The 16294-nt window shown below is 47.7% G+C and overlaps 6 protein-coding genes across 6 annotated transcripts; 1 reads left to right on the top strand and 5 right to left on the bottom strand.

Moving 5' to 3' along the window:
* Positions 1–1753: 1753 nt before the first annotated feature.
* Positions 1754–7468, bottom strand: BBBOND_0302890 (hypothetical protein; the record flags this gene model as incomplete). The annotated part of the gene is made up of 1 exon (XM_012913117.1): positions 1754–7468. The coding sequence occupies one exon, from the start codon at positions 7466–7468 to the stop codon at positions 1754–1756; it is 5715 nt and encodes a 1904-aa protein (XP_012768571.1).
* Positions 7469–8706: 1238 nt separating this feature from the next.
* On the bottom strand, positions 8707–10981 carry BBBOND_0302900 (SUPPRESSOR OF ACTIN MUTATIONS 2/VACUOLAR PROTEIN SORTING 52, putative; the record flags this gene model as incomplete). The annotated part of the gene is made up of 2 exons (XM_012913118.1): positions 8707–10706; positions 10744–10981. 2 exons carry the CDS (start codon positions 10979–10981, stop codon positions 8707–8709), a joined length of 2238 nt encoding a protein of 745 aa, XP_012768572.1.
* Positions 10982–11592: 611 nt separating this feature from the next.
* On the bottom strand, positions 11593–12161 carry BBBOND_0302910 (acuolar ATP synthase subunit family protein, putative; the record flags this gene model as incomplete). Its single annotated transcript, XM_012913119.1, has 3 exons — positions 11593–11781; positions 11935–12035; positions 12071–12161. 3 exons carry the CDS (start codon positions 12159–12161, stop codon positions 11593–11595), a joined length of 381 nt encoding a protein of 126 aa, XP_012768573.1.
* A 304-nt stretch (positions 12162–12465) lies between these two features.
* Positions 12466–13247, top strand: BBBOND_0302920 (acetyltransferase, GNAT family protein, putative; the record flags this gene model as incomplete). The annotated part of the gene is made up of 2 exons (XM_012913120.1): positions 12466–12808; positions 12844–13247. 2 exons carry the CDS (start codon positions 12466–12468, stop codon positions 13245–13247), a joined length of 747 nt encoding a protein of 248 aa, XP_012768574.1.
* Positions 13248–13529: 282 nt separating this feature from the next.
* On the bottom strand, positions 13530–14074 carry BBBOND_0302930 (60S ribosomal protein L23, putative; the record flags this gene model as incomplete). Its single annotated transcript, XM_012913121.1, has 2 exons — positions 13530–13978; positions 14059–14074. 2 exons carry the CDS (start codon positions 14072–14074, stop codon positions 13530–13532), a joined length of 465 nt encoding a protein of 154 aa, XP_012768575.1.
* Positions 14075–14969: 895 nt separating this feature from the next.
* Positions 14970–16274, bottom strand: BBBOND_0302940 (hypothetical protein, conserved; the record flags this gene model as incomplete). The annotated part of the gene is made up of 3 exons (XM_012913122.1): positions 14970–15248; positions 15289–15546; positions 15585–16274. 3 exons carry the CDS (start codon positions 16272–16274, stop codon positions 14970–14972), a joined length of 1227 nt encoding a protein of 408 aa, XP_012768576.1.
* Positions 16275–16294: the final 20 nt, after the last annotated feature.

Here is a 16294-nt window from a genome sequence, read left to right on the forward strand (position 1 = left end):
AGAAATTCATTGTATTGGTATTACACGGGCACTAACACTTAACGTTTTAAATGTTGCCGCGCTTTGCACAGTATCTTAACGGTATCAGATGAGGATATTGTTCCTTTCTTCCGTGTTTTGTGGAGTCTGTCCATAAACAACTATTCATTAATGTGATACATTAAATAGCATGTAAGACTTCGTACTATAACAGTGAATTGATCTAGAACGTCACGTTGGTGTACTGGATTGTCCTAGAGTGAGCGCATTATCTGATTTTGGGGGAGTAATGCCTTGACGCCTTTGGGGTGTGAAGCCCTGTAATACAGGAGCTAACAGCGGATGAATGATTCGATGCATTCGACTAGGACGTAAAACCAGCCACCATTGTCAATCGTCTTCAACTTGCCAAGGCACAATCAATGCTGGCTTGGCATAATCCAGGAACGTTGCGCTGGGTACGTGCCGACGAAAGTCTACGTAAGACTTAATCTTGCATTATTACATTAGTCTTGTGTCTCTTATCCATATTGCCGTGCGATCAGTGCGATAAGACAAAGTGTTGGACCTATTTGTAAACTGCGATGCAAAACGTTCATTTGCGGGTAAAACAATCGCGGACCTTGTGGAAAGGCCGAATGCGAAAGAGGGTCATGACGCATACGACGATTAGGATGATGAAGACGAAGACTATGAGAGGAACGATGAGACCGGAGGTGTCATTTTCATTGGTTGGAAGATATTGACCGGCGTTAAGACGCTGTGCACTTGTGGAATGTTCTTGACTGTCGGAAGAGGCGGCCTGAGTTGAAGCCGATGCAGAGCGTTTCTGTCGACAACATTCACATTCACATTTATTCTCCTTGCCACTACATTGGGTTTTACACCCCTTCGGAAGGCATTGCTTGCGGCTTTTGCGCTCGCTGTTGTACACCATACATGTACTGCACTTTCTAACACTACATCCGTCACAACACCAGGGACAGCAACTACAATTCCCGAAAAAGTTACAACTAGTATCGCAATAACACTCAAAACCCATTTCCCCCCTTTTCCTCAACTTCAACCTACAAAACCATCAATCACATACCTCAACCTCGGACAGACACTCTCCAATCGCTGTAACGGTAGCAGCCAGGTGACCGCCATTTATTGCACCGCCAGTAACGTCACAATTGTGCATCAATAACAGCATCGATGCGTTTCAGGTGAAGCATGTGAACGGTATCCCGGTCGTGGCATGCAGGTCAATCGGTGCCAGTTACCCAGTCAACTCCATCCACCACAGACCAAAGTTGCCAAACCCTATGGATTCTGTTACATTTGAGTTACAATGATTGCTTATGCAAGCTACTGTACTCGGTTAATGAGCTTCTCATTCACACTGTTACCATCACTGTAACATAACCACGCCGTCCACCGGCCATCACGTAGGAGAGGCACGGCTATATTCATCGCCAATCGACGGGCATGTTAGCCATCATGCCAAACAATCACGTTGCATATGACGCGCTTTTATATGTCACGGTACTCGTCAACAGCCTCCATTAGTAGCCTATCACCCAGCATCGCTGCCCACTAGAACCATGGGAGGACGTTGGCACGTTTCACAGCTAACTCACAACTCGACATCCCAAAACATGAACCCACAAATGCATGAACTGCACTGACTGCCAATTGCTGAGTGGATATTAGGTAATACATTTGGGTGAGTATTAGGTTAGGCGGTGGGTTGCTAGGTAGTGGGTTAGGTGAGTGGTGGTGAGGTGATGTATCAAGGTTGAAGGTAGGTGAGCTCGGCAAGTTTGCTGACACGTGCAGCGGCGAGTAGTGACTGCGCGGCAATGCGATGTGACGATGGTGAGTGCAAATGCGATTTGATGTGGAGCAGGTCGAGGCGGATGACCATGATGTGGATGAGGTACAACAAGGAGAGGAGCCAGAGGGCGACGGTGAGCCAAATAAAAGGCTGTCTGATGTCATAAAGAAACTTCGGAATTGTTCTGTAGGCCAAAGTGAATAGGACGTTCTTCTCATTCAGCACGTTCTTTAATGCGTTGCATAGGTCCTTACATGTGCGCTTAGTTTTGGTATCTGTCGCGCCGTGAAGGTTTGATATACTTCTCAGTACGAAACCATATTTGGACAATGTCGGACGAGTGAATGGGCATTGAGCTATTGATGTGCAACCCGCTGAGTGAATATACGAATGCGATGCAACACAATTCTTAACGCAGCTCTTGTCGTAGCATCTGCTGCCTGGCTTGTTGCAGTTATTACAACATTCATCGTATAGTTTTTTGAGTAAGTCGTAAAATGTTTCCGTAATATAGACTATCCACGAGAGATACTTATCGGCATTTTCAGATGAAAAGGCTAACCATGTGTTAATGCCAAAGGGTTGTAGGTACCGGCCGCATTGAGCAGATGGCACGGAAGAATTTTTGCAACCAACCAGACACAACAAGTTTCCGTCCTTATGTTTTTCGCTCGGCTCCTTGGAGTTGTTGATAACGGAAGCAACGTCGAATGTTGGATAGTTGACGCCGAAGTACGCATTGGTGACAGCCGCTTCAAATGCGTGTCTCTTATGCGTCTTGTCTGCATCCATGCCTTTACCCTTGCCATGCCACCCATTGAGTAGATTGTAGTAGAATGAGAACATATCGCCTAATGTTTGAGGCGGTCTACTCAATACACATATCAAAAAACGACACATTTTGGTAAGTGGCTTCTCTGCGTCACCGCAGAACTCACTGAGAACGTTGCTTAGATATTCTCCCGTTTTCGTATGCGAGGCTTTTACGCTAAGGTCAGCGAATCCCATGGGCGTTTTGCATAGTAAGCCACGGTGGTTAGGTGCTGCACAGGATAGCTTGCAATCTGCCTTTTTATATGGATGCGGTAGGAACCCAGGAAGACCGTCCTCAAAAAACGACTGAAGAGGTGACTTGAGTCCGCACTTTGGGTGCTGGTCACACGTTTGACCACACATTTGGTTGACCTTTTGGTCAGCGATTTGGTTACCCATTTGGTTGACACATTGCTTGTCATTGCACCTCCAGTCTGACCCGGCGACGTGCCGACCGTAGTAGCAGTCGCGCCAACTAACTGAGTCGGATGTACGATAACACTCTACATGAAGGAAGTACAATTGATCATATAATCTTAGCAACAATTCTACTAATAAGTCTAAACATTGACTCCCTTTACTAGGGTATAAGAATTTGCCTGCGTTGGCGTTAAAGTCGCAAGCGTAGCGGCCATCAGAATTCCCATGGCCGAGAATGGCGATGAGGGTTTTTTCGGCATGATGGCATACCAGTGTCAACGTCTGTGACAGGTCCGTTGCGCTGATGGTTTCTGGATACGCTGGCAAAGAGTCAGGATCTTCGTTAATAGATACGATAAATGTATCGCTTTTTGTGGCATCGTCTTTCTCTGGTTTCTCAAACAGGTCACTAAAGGCGTCATGTGATAGCGCATTATACACGGCATTATACGGAAGGCCAGCGAGCCATTGAAGAATGTCACAAATGGTTGACGGATGCTTGGTCGCAGGAGTTGGTAGGTGGCAAGTACGGTAATAATTGACAAGGCAGTCCTCGTAAATCATCTCAAGCGCGCGTGTAGCTGCCTTATCTACATGGTAAACATTTTGCCCATCGCCTACAAGTAGTTTATAAATATGCGAACCTTGCATACTACCTTTGTCCTGCAGCTCACCGTTTTGTCGTCCTTTCTCTGATACATTGTAACCACATGTCGTGAGAAATTCGCCAAGTTCAGTTCTGGTGTTAATTCGAGAAGCACTAGCAGTGTTACACATTTCTTTCACCTCATTCAAGTTATTGAACAAAATGTTCATCATCGTCAAAAACACTTTTGCGGCGTTACGGCTTTCCTCTGTTGTATTCTTAGAAAACGGTTCGTCCCAAGTGATCGGCTTAGAACCATCATACACGCGGATGTACGCCTTTCTCAGCTCTTCATGGAAGCGTGTGAGCCCGTCCTTGATGGCGTCGAGTAACATCGGATGCTGATGACCGGAGAACTTAAGGGGCGACATGCTATCGAGGACACTTTTCAGCTTACCAAGATTGTAGGCGAGACTGTGAGTGAAGTGGCCGGAATTGTTAATTTCGTCGAGCAGCGTCACAAACTTTTTTTTGACCAGTCCAAATGCGTTAAAAGATTCATTATCTTCCGTGAATTGTCCACCTACGTGCTCCCAAAGACTAATTAAAAAGTCTCTCACTTTGCCAGGAAATCCATCTAATTTGGTCCTATCCGTGATCGGCAGAGCAGAATTAAGTTGGGATTTCACAGCCTTCAACAACCCTTTGACACCCGTATTGCCGTCTATTCTGCATTTTGATATGATAGCCTCGCGCTGTTTTTCAATCAAATGTTTTAATTTGCCAAGTTCTGTTCTCTTCCTAAAAACGTGTCGGTCTAAAGCGTAACTTTTAATGCTGTCTCTAGCTAAACCTACACGTTTCGTTAGTTCTGCTTTAATATTTGTAATGCAATTCTTTGCACCATCCTTTAATGTGTTGTCTACGAATTTTACGGCTTCGGCAAGAATATCAGTCAAATTGCCATTTTCATTTTTCGTGCTGTCAGTCCCCAGTATTTTTACAATGTCAGCATTAATTGATTTTAGATCGGCCGCAAGTCCATACATATCGCCGTTGTTCAAACCACTCTGACCAAGCATTGTATTCAAATCATTCAGAAGCGTTTGAACGCCTTTATTGTTTGTTTGACCTCTCGTCCCCCCCTCTTCGGCGAGTCTCCTCAATTCATTGCAAAGTGTTTGGAGTTCACGATTAACTTTTCCGACTAGTAATTGGAAGGTGTCGTCATAGAAGTTACTATCTGTAGCACCGGGATCAATGGTTCGATGGGTGCCGCTCTCAATTTTCCCCAAATATTCGGTTCCATTAAGCTTATGTTCAATACCTTTGATCATTTCTGGGAATGAGCCTTCGTTTGCATGACCACTAAGCTTTGCATCCCCTGTTAAACCGGCTACTTTGCTTTGTTTGATGAGTCCATCGTAATCTTCAAAGTTTTTAACAACAAGTGTCTCTACTTTGCCGTCACCGTCGCTGTCCTTTCCAAAATCTTTTTGCAGTATGCCAAGAATCCTACCTTCAAAGTTGTAGATGGAATCAGATAGGGCGGAGGAAGGGGAAATAGCATGTACGGAGGTGATGGATTGCTTAGCTGCCTTTCCAACATTACCCTCAAGCAGGTTAGCCACATCAATCGCGACCTCCACGTTACCGATGTGACACCGTAGGACAAGTTCATCTGTTTGATCTCCGGTATGCCTGGCGACACCTACGAGTTGATGGAGGGTGTGCTGCACGGCCCGAGTAATATTGGTATCGTTAGTAAGGTGACCAGTTTTAGTAATTGATAACTCCTGGCCCGTCTCTATACCCCTCACTATTTTGTCAGCAAGTGTGACAAGTCCTGATGCCTTAATCTTCAACCCAACTAATTTGGAAAACGTACTGCAAACGAGTTGAACAACGGTGACGTAGCTTCGAATTGCGTTGGTGCTTGCAGTATAAGATTTTGCTGCGTCAACGGCTTTCTCAACATACTCTTCCTTCAGCTGGTCAGCAATGATACGTGCGAGTCCTTCGGTGATGTCCGTGTTCTCACGTATACTGTTCCACTGATCATATGGCGGTTTAAATCTATCCTTCATTTGGAAGTACTCATTCAGTAATCCTTTAACCGGTTCTTTTCTTAGAATATCAGCAATCCATTTTTGAACTACACCTTCAAAACCTTGTGTCCCTTTTTGCTTGAACAAATCGGCATACTTCTTCACCCCGTCCACTATCTGCTTTAGGCCTTCGTCTCCTTCTTCACCGTTAATGATTTCTTTAATTTTAGCATTAATATCCTCTAATAGCTGCTCCTTAATGTACTTTCTCAGTGCACCCTTAATGTTATCTTTCACAGTCTTCACTCCTTTCCTAACCGCCCGGTCCAAGAATAAGACCTGCTTAAGCGCATTTTCAACCTGACTTTTCAACTCCTCTTTAGCCGCCTTAGCAACGCCGCGAAGCTCATCTGCTCTTGTTTGCAATTTTATGGCGGCACTTTCAACATTATTCCATTTAGTGGGCTTTGCGCCGTCTGCTCTCAGTGTAACCTCCGCCAATATGGCTTTTGTCTTACTTGATGCCGCCGAGACAACAATATTCGCCTGATCAAACCACTTATTCAAATGACTCTGAACCGTTTTCAAAGCACTTTCAACGTGACTAATGGGCGCATGGATTTTGGACTTAAACTCCTGTTTCAGATTTTTCTCAAGTCTTTCCACCTGGAGATGAATTTCGGCGGCAACATACCTATCCAAATCTCTCAACTCATCTCTCACGGCTCCACTCAATTCTCTCAGCTGCATCACATCCATAATATTTGACTCACTGAGAGCCTCAACCGCCGTCTCTATTTTTTCAAAATCATTCGCAACCTTCGTTTTCAGCGGTGTATCGAGCGCATTTATAGCCGACTCTGCTGACTTAATTAGCGCAGTAAGTCCATCAGTAACTACGTCCTTCCACTGTGCAACCACATCCTCGTACTTCTTGGTAGTCAGTGAATCCTGCAAGTTCCTGATATTTTTATCAATTTGAGATTGCAATGCATATAACGTACCATTGGAATTGTTTTCCACAACTGCATTGATTCTTCTGTTAACCTCAGCATCATAGTAACCAAGCACGGCGCCTGTATGACTTAATGTCAGAGAAAATTCATGCGGGCCTTTATACATTTTTTTACTTATTTCTTGCGGTAATTTATTTAAATGGCCATTATCATCGTATGTTTTAACTGCATCATCATCTTGCACTGCTTCAAGCACACCACTCAAAAATCCCATCACCCCGTCACACAGCCTGTCAAGGTCAGAGTACACAATGCCCTGGCCAGTGTAGCCTTTCGAAGATGGATTGAAGCCGAGGAAGGTTGATAGACCATTACAAAGGTTAGTTAATAAGCCTTCTGAATTTTTGTTGAAAGTATTAAGATTCCCACTAAGTTCCTTTAGTTTCGCCAACTTGACATTCACATCCTTCAAAGCTGTATCCTTGGAGGACTCTATATAATGATGTTTTTCACATAATTCTTTAGCATATTTAATTTTCTCTAAATGGTCATTCAAAGAGACATCTGCAAGAAATGTAGGTTCCTTAAGGAGGTTTTGAAGCTTATCAATTGACTCCAATCTAGGACGACAACATTCGTAATATTTAAAAGATTCGATAAGCGTAAAAAGATGGCTAATAATACTAGTATATGCATCCCTAATTGCGTCTTCAATCAACTTTTTCAAAGCCTTCGCCAACTCACCAAGACCTCTACCATCACTTCCATGCCTCACCTGGATCAACCAGTCGATGGCTTCCCTTAAATTTTCAGGACAGTCCGTAAGCCTCTTGAATTGCGGTGCCATCCTTAAATCTCAAGGGACAACCGTATACACAACTTCAATGTGCCCACCAACTATTTGAGGTCGCAGACCCTCGCTGCACTGCGAAAATGCGATACGCACTGGGCGGCTAGCAAACTGTTCTCTCAGTGCTCCAAACTACGTTACTTAAACATCTACCCGATTGAGTCAGTATTAGATATTCACGACAAAACTAGCATCCGCCTCGCTCACCTAATCCAATCGCCAGTGCCCAGACAGCTCGAAATTCTAATCCGCTTCGGAGGTTACGTCAGACCTCCCAACTGCCGTGCAATGTTCAACTTACTTATGAAATAACTAGCGTTGAAGCAAGCTACGTTCTAATTTTCGTATCAAATTATATCCCGTTCCAGGAAAGTTCATGGATTGCCCCACTGCCACTGCACGGTTTTAACTTAATACTAATGCGGCATTCCTAAATGTGACTCAAGCAACTGGGCGGAAATTACACGAATATGAGCATGCTGTCATCGTGAAGCAAAAAGGGCAATGGCGTTTCACCCCTCCGCATCCCTTACAGGGAACGGAACCCTCGATGCGTGATCGATGAAAATGTGACATCGGTATGGAAGATTACTGATGTAACTGTGAAGCACAGTCAAGATCTATCTGGCTGAAAGGCGATTGTATGAGTGAATAGCAGTAAGGGCAAGTAGAGGACCATGGTAATTATGGAAAGTGCCATGCCAAACTCAGGAGTCTCATAAGGGCTGAGGGCATACTCTACCAGAAGACATCATAGTAGATAGTATGAAGCACGCCTTCACAACCGTTGAGAACGGGACTGTCCGCGAAGGCAACCGGGTGGAGACGGGGCATAAAAGAAGAGGAGATGCAGGGCCGTTGAGGATATGAAGCGGAGAGCTTTCATCTAGCAGATAAGTCATCGTTATAAGTTATGTGATGAGGTGCATGACACCGAGAGAAGACTGACTCCGTGAATGACCATCTGACCCGAACTGGATGGATGCCCTCATGGATGGCACCAGTTACGATCGGCAACGGACCGACGTGGATCCCGCAACCGGTTTCAGCGTGAGGCGGCAACGCTGTGAAGCCGAAAATAGGCTTTAGCCACGTAGCCACATAGCACAGTATAAAATGAGAGAAGGTAATAAGATAGGTCTAACTCATAAACATCATGAGGCCACACCGTATGTAAATATTGGCAGTACAAACATATAAACAAGGATCATCAGCGACAAGTGCTGAATAGTATATTAATCATGGTTAGTCGTAAGCCATTCGGCGATTTTCGTACTTTTTGGCAGATTTTCCAGCAAATACCGGTTTCCTGCGTCGATAAACGATGCGAGATTAGTATAAAATTCAGCATATATATCGTCTATAGCCTTCAGGACGGCGTCATTAACTCGTTCCACAGCTGCTTCCTGTGCAAAATGGAGCTCTACTTTGGCTGTGATGGCTTTGAATTTCTCCCTTCCCGACTGAACGAATTCATCGGCTGCTGTGCGCCACTTGTCAACGGTTTCGTGGTCAATCTTCGTCGCATCATCAGAAGCATCTGGATCCTGTGTCTCAGTCTCTTCTCCAGCCGAAGTGGTTCGTTCTGAATTCTGTGGATTTGACTCTGGTGCATGCTTAATGGACTTTACAAGGTTGATGATGTTTTCAAACTGCACACCCACGTATCCACTGACGTACGACTCGATATGCTTATTCAGTGGCTGCTCGAATTCGACGACGCTTTCCTTGAACTCCTGGAGTGGGTGAAGGAATGCCACACAGTTTGCGATTACAAAAACATTCAGCTTAGTGGTGTTGCTTAGTTTCCGTCCTCTCAGAGTCAACGCCGATACCGTCACATGTATGAGGTGGTCCAGCGAATCGAATGTTATAGGCGTGATTCCCAGCTTATCCTGCGTTCCCTTGAGTCGCAGTACCGAATATACGAGGTTTGAAAGATTGACAGAGTGCGCCCCCGGTAGCCACATATCCAGCGTACTTGAAGATGCCTGCAGGGTGCACGACATGACATGCTTTGCCATGTTCTTGAGGTGGTGCATAGCTCGCGCGTAGAGGTCGTTTTGCAACTTGCCAAGTGTCTCATCTAGCAGTGTAACCCCACGATTTTGCATCACCTGCCTGTTTGCTGCAAATAGAAGTGTGAGTGTGATGAGCATGACGACATCATATGAGGACTTAACTAAAGTCTCCACACGGGCTCGCAGGTGTAGCATCGTTTCCTCGAATATGTAGGTGAACATGGAGGTCACCCCCTGTTCGAAGAACTGGCTGATGAACACAAACTCACTAAATGCCGTATCCACCAACAGCTTTAGGAATGATTTAAAAATCTCCTCAAACCCCAGGCTCTCCAGTTCCAAACCAGTGGGCACAATGGGATCATCCTTGAAGTTGATCACCAGTTGATCTCTGTCGTCCAAGAGGAAATACCCTGTTGGCGTTTTCGTGGACCTTTTCATAAACACTCCGATATCTCTGTAGCGATTTTTTCTCCGGCACCTCTCGAGCGCCGCATAATAGCTTGAGAAGAGATGGCAGTATATCTTGCGAAGCGTCTTCGCATATTGGTTTTTGATTTCGTTGGCATAATTAGCATTAGTATCCCTCACATACGCGAATAATGGCCTTAGTCGTAGGAAGTTTGTGTTCTGTATCATCTGCAGATTTGCCTTTGGAGTTGCCAGTTTCGCGATTTCTAGCCTCATGAAGTCGTATATACGCCCTACTATAACAAGCTCCAGCTTCTTCATCTGTATTTTAGAAGGGTGCAGCGACGGGTACGGCGCTCCGTCATACAGCGTCTTCATTCTGTGCACCTTGGCCTGGAATTGTTCCAGAAGCCTGACGTACGATTCCCCGATGGGTTCGTGGCATATCGCCTTGATCAAAGACGGCGACACTGCGATATCGTCGAGGTAACCTTGCACAGCCTTTAGAAAAGCCTGTCTGTTGTCGAGGCAAGCCGATAGTGCCGATGATTCGGTATGCAGATTTTTAATGTACGTCGATGCGGCCTCTAGGCTCTTGTAATGTTTGGTGAGCGCCTCTTCTATGAGTTTGATGGTAGAATCGCAGTAGTTCATGTCTGTTGAGAACTCCGATATCTCCTCCTCGTGAGCGAGGAACGCCTCCGTCACTTCATCCTGCCATTGCTGGCGCGCTAAGTCCACCCGACTGATGATGGAGTTGAGTTGAGTTATGACGCGGAACTCAACTTCGGACTCATCTTCTGCTGCATATAGATGACATACGGTGCCAAACATCCCCACCTTCATTCTCCACATCGATTACGGCTGGTCCCGGCTGCGATGGCTCCTGCTCTTCTGCGGGTTCGAAGTATCGCTTAACAATGGTATTACGCCAGGGCTCGAGATCTTCCAGCGCTTGCGGCGCATCCACACCCTCCAGCAACCATTTTAGGTCCTCTGCGAAGGCATCCGGGGCTATGTCTAGCAGCTGCGTGTGATGATGGTCACGCATCCTCGGTTCTTGTTGCTGCTTTAACATCGGGATAGAATCTTGTCGCACATAAACTGAAGGCGGGCGTGTCAGAAAGTTGTAGTCTACATAGATGCGATACGGTAAATTCTTAATATCACGGCGGTAGGTTCGCTAAACGGGAGTCATCATGCCTCGTGATTCCGGGTCTGCTCAGCGGCTCGAAGATCAGCCCATGTGACCATCAAATGTGACATTTGTAGGTCGTATTTTTATATTGTTTACTTGCCGTTCTAGTGTGCGGTTGCCTCTTGACGGTAGAGCTGCGTGCTGCTACGACTGTCTCAAAAGGTAACCCTCCCTTCCAAATACACATTTGACAGCAGCTCAACCTCAATTGTGTACATGTAGTGTTATTTCATATTATACTCGCTTTAGATGATTCCCAAACGCATTTTTGACTACACCTAACTCACCTCAGGCTATTCAGCCGAGATGCTGTACAAGACTAACGCACCAAAAACAAAAGCTTTAGTCACGATAAATAGGCATTTGGCACAACTATACGTCAGAATAAGCGCCGTGTGTATGCGCAAAAGCATCTGTTGACGAAGTATTGCTTCCTTTACTGCTAGAATTGATAATTTTTACAAACGTGCACACAATGCATCATTATGGTATCAGTTAGCGTTCCTACTGACAAAGTACCTAAACGAATCAGGCACGCTGACGTCAATGTCCACGACGGCGGCGGCAAGCTCGTTTACTAGCTTGGATTTGCATTCCCTTAGCGCCTCGTCATTTTCCCTGATTAGCTCCTTGGCCTTGTTCTCGAGGTCATCGAGATTAGGGTCATCGCTTGCAGCCTCCTGAACCACCGTTAGCAACGTTCGGGCTCAGCTTGTGGCCGCCGTGAATACGGCTCCTAATGGGCCACGAGCAGTCAGTGATGACGAATTTGCGCGTACACAGCCGTGTAACACACATATTTACACTAACAGATACTTATATACAACACTCACCTTCTGGTACTGCTCCAGCAGACGCCTCTCCTCGGTCTCACTGAACTGCTTGAGGTCGTTTTCAGCCGCAGATACGGCCTCGTTAAGCAGCTTCACGCGGTCTAAACAAATTATATTGCCACTAGTTAGCACTCACTCTCTTTGGCACGCTTTACGATGGCTTCAGCCTCCTCCTCGGCCTTGAGGAGCTGCTGGATCAGCGCGTTCGACCCCTTAGTGCTGCTCATTTTCCAGGAGATTAGCCCTCGCGATACACAAGAGGTGTACACGTTCTAAAAGTAATTTAATTCTGCGACCGAGTGGTGGTTGGTTGATGTGTGGAGCGCCGTCGACGGGAGCTATACGCGCAGTGCTCCCGTCACCCTATGCCCGGCAGCGCATCGCCGAATACGTAATATGCAACATTTTTGCATTACGGACGCATCTGTGACACACATGGTGTGAGCTATCGCGGCTGCTGCACCCGCATTTCAAAAGCGTAGCTACAGCTACCCTGTCTAACGGCTGCTGCTCTTCGTGTCGTTGACAGCGATGGGTGCGCTCAGCAGCCGCCACGACAGGAATGGGAAATGGAGACCGGAATCCGCCGCTTCAGACTGCGCCAGCGCTATTGTTAAGGCATTTAACGGGGTGGAGCCTTTGCCTGCAGACTACGATGACGCTGAGAACTTGTTGCAGATGCGTGGCGGCGGCCGTTCATTGGCCTACTACACCGGTAGAACGGCTCCTTCGGACCTAATCGATAGAGTGTTCACACTTACTAAAAAGAATATGTCACGCCTGTACGATGAGACCAACTTCCTCGGCGGATGGAAGGATCGCATGAAACACAGGGAGATCAGTGCCGCGAAAAATCACATTCTTGTGCTGTCAGGTTAGTGTAACTCGCAGATGTCACATGATTAACAGATGAGAATGGATCGTTGATAGGTTTCATCAGCTATCGCTTCATGATTATCTCTGACTGCCAGCCTGCGACGGAGGTGTGCTACGTATACGAGCTCCAGGTCGACGTAGGTTTTTTAGTCGTTAGAGCGTCAGAGCATGCTCAGGAATCCTTTAGATCGCGTGGAGTGGGCAAGTTTCTAATGGATATAGCGACGGTGATCGGTCGTTATGTGGGAGCCAAGAAGCTCATGTGCACGGTGTTGAAGCTGAACTCACGCGCACTTTCCTTTTATCGGTCTAAGTGCGGCTTCGTTAACGACGAGAGCGACCCAGACTCCTTCGACTGTCGTTGCGGTCACGATCACTGTTACCACATCCTCAAGCTGGAGCTCGGTGGCACAGACGCCTTCCCCGAGGGCTCATAGGCAGTCGCCAGAGTAAGCCAGCGGAACGATTAGCCTGTTTCTATCGCCAAGTTAAGCGGTGCCTGGAGCTACAAAGCGAGCACTCCAATCCAGCAATTGTAAACCATCGCATTTATCGCAATGTCAACGAACAACATGGACCGTGGCAATGCTATCCAAGGCCATACATAACTGCAACAGCCATTGGCTGTGTTGGTCAGCCACGGCCGTAGCACGCACACGTGGTTATACACGCAACCCCGTATGCACAGAAATCTCACGATAATTATCAAAACTGTTGGCTTAGATAATACCGATTTTGTTGGCGACGTCGAGCGCGTCCTGGTCAGGGGAGAGCTTGACGTATGCCTTCTTGAGGCCATCAGGGCGGTTCAAAGTGTTGACCCTGACGCACTTGACGTCGTAGAGGTCCGTCACAGCCTTGGCGATCTTCTTCTTGTTGGCGCGGGAGTCGACGATGAAGACGAGGGTGTTGATTTCCTCGATCATCTTCATGGACTTCTCGGTGGTCAAGGGGTACTTGATGATCGAGAACTTGTCGAGCTTCTTGGAGAGTGCGGTGCGGTGGTTGCGCCTGTACTTGGGGGTCCTGGGCAGGGCGAGGGTGCGTCCCCTGAAGAAGTGGGTGTTGCGCCTGATCTTGTAGCCCTTAGCAGTGGTCGCCTTCTTGACGCTGTTGGCTGCGATCTTGGCCTTCTTGACCTTCTCGGCCTCGGTGCCCTTCTTGGCGACTGCGCGGCAATGAATCCTGGTATACTGGCGCCATGGGCTGGTCGGTCGGCCGCACCAGCGCCACGGAACCGCAACTAACCTTCAGGAAGTCCCATTTTATCTACGCTTGATTTATGCCAGCGACCTGCGTGTACGTTAGGTAACGGTATAGTTATGACTGGCGACGCAATGTTGTCGCGTGCAGCGGGTCGATGGGCGGTGAAGCCCTCGCCGTGAAAGCACCGCTTGGTGACTCACCTGAATTAGGCACTCAGTGTTACCGTGAATATACGGTTCAATTACAGTGGAGGGAAGCACGTGCCGTAGCCTCCGACCGTGCTAGTGTATGGTGGGGCTTGGCGTGGAGGCGGTAGGCCTGGGCGGCGGGGTCAGTCCTACGTGCTGTATTCTGTTTAAAACCCAGTTTTGGCGCCGTGGGGTGATTAGTCTGAGTGTGTTGTAGGCAGTGGGAGAGACGTAGTGTTGAGCGTTACGTTGTCTTTCGTCTGTTTGCAAAGCCAATCGACGACGGATGTGCGTCGAACTACATAACTTATGTTGAGCTTTGGTATACGCTCTCATTTTAATGAGCGTTAAAGTGTGGTTTGACGCTGTGTGAGGGCATTGACGTTTGACGAAGGGTGTTGCCTGGTGTCGTTGTGGCAGATGACTTGCCGGTTTACATTTGTGTATGACATATCCCTACGACATTCCTGAGTTAGATTTTTCATTTATAACGGTTTCGATCTAACATATGGTTCCCATTAACCATTTGTGTGTGGACCGTATGCTTTTAAGCCTTCCACCCACAAGTACCACGCCAGACCACCAAATTAAGGTCGCCGGACGTTGACACGTCTACTTAACCACTTATGTCGATGTTGGGGCGTGTATTCCCACGTGGGTAGCTGCTTTTCACACGGTTAAAAAGGGTGTACTAAAAAATACATGTCTGCTTATTCGCAGCGACGCATGGTTTGTGCTGGCGTCGTCCCAACGGCCTCCGTTGGGCTAATCTTGCCGTAGCACAATATCTTCTGTATATGTGAGCATAATGTCCGGTACCTTGGCCTTTCCCGCTTTTGTGAGCACCATCTTCTGCCCCTTGACTGGGAGGATGTGCACGACAGAATCTGCCAGATCGTCCTCCTCATCGCCTTCGATGTCCATCTCATCCGGCCTCGGAGATGCCATGCCCGACGCCCCAGTATTGGTCTTCACCTTGTTGTGCAGCCGCGGCGGTAGCGATATGAGGAAGTAGTTGTCGTTGCCCTCGACCTTGGTGGATTGCTGCGGCACGGTGACCTAGACAGCTTTGAGAAAACCTTACCTGGCAGGAGTACATCCGCACAAATTTGAACAGCTCTTGCGACCCCGGGTTGTGTTTGACGTCCTGTTCCTCGTCTTCCGTGGCGCTCTTGTAGTACTCGTAGAGGCGTTGTGTGGCACTGTCCTTTGCAACGTGCAAAATACCGCCAACAGCCAGCTTTCCGGCATCCTCGGTGGCTGATGCCGACGTGACACCGTCGACGCCGACCTGCACGTAGCGATTTTTCCAGAGGCCGACGTTGGGCATGACCTTGTAGTGCTGCACGGTGTTGGCTCACGTAAGATTCGGTGCCGTACCTTTGCGATTTTCGCCCGCGGGTTGGTTGGGTGCTTGAGAGACGACGCCGACACGAACGTATCGTTTATTTGTGATATGTGGTGCTCAATGCGCTCAGCGACGCTCATTGAGCTCCACTTCTCCCGCACCGCGTCCTCCTGGTCATCCGCACTGCTGTCGGGTTGCGTTACCGGGACCCGGTCAGCTGGTGGCCCTTTAGGTTCCACCCCCTCGGCAGCGAACAGAACATGCCTTACGTCATTGGGCATCGCGTCCCGCAACTTGTTTATGAGCGGGTACAGAGTCTGCATTTCCCGGGTTTGCAACGCCTCCGCCCGCAGTCGGGTCAGGCGCTCCATCCCAGCAGCATCTAGATTCTGCGCATACGCTCCTAGTTCGTCTAGCAGCTCCTGGTTTTCGATGGCGTAGTTTGAGTAGCTGGCCGGTTCGAATGATTCGCAGGTAACTCCATTTTCGAAATCGCGGAAGGAAGTGAATCCGGCGTACAGCTCCAGCGCCGACAGTTCGTATGCGATTGCGTCTTCATTGAGTTCGTACGTCAGCAGGTTGGCATCCACCGGCGGCTCCGGTATGCTGGTATCGAACTCCAGGGAGCCCAGAAGCGGCGACTTCTTCTGGAGGTAGGCAGAGAGTGTGTCTACCGACTCACTCTTGGTCCCTCCCTCGCCACCTTCCTTTCGCTTCGACATCTCTAATTTGCTGAGAGCGA

This window comes from Babesia bigemina, assembly GCF_000981445.1.
Source record: "Babesia bigemina genome assembly Bbig001, chromosome : III".
In the NCBI taxonomy this organism is placed as follows: Eukaryota; Apicomplexa; class Aconoidasida; order Piroplasmida; family Babesiidae; genus Babesia; species Babesia bigemina.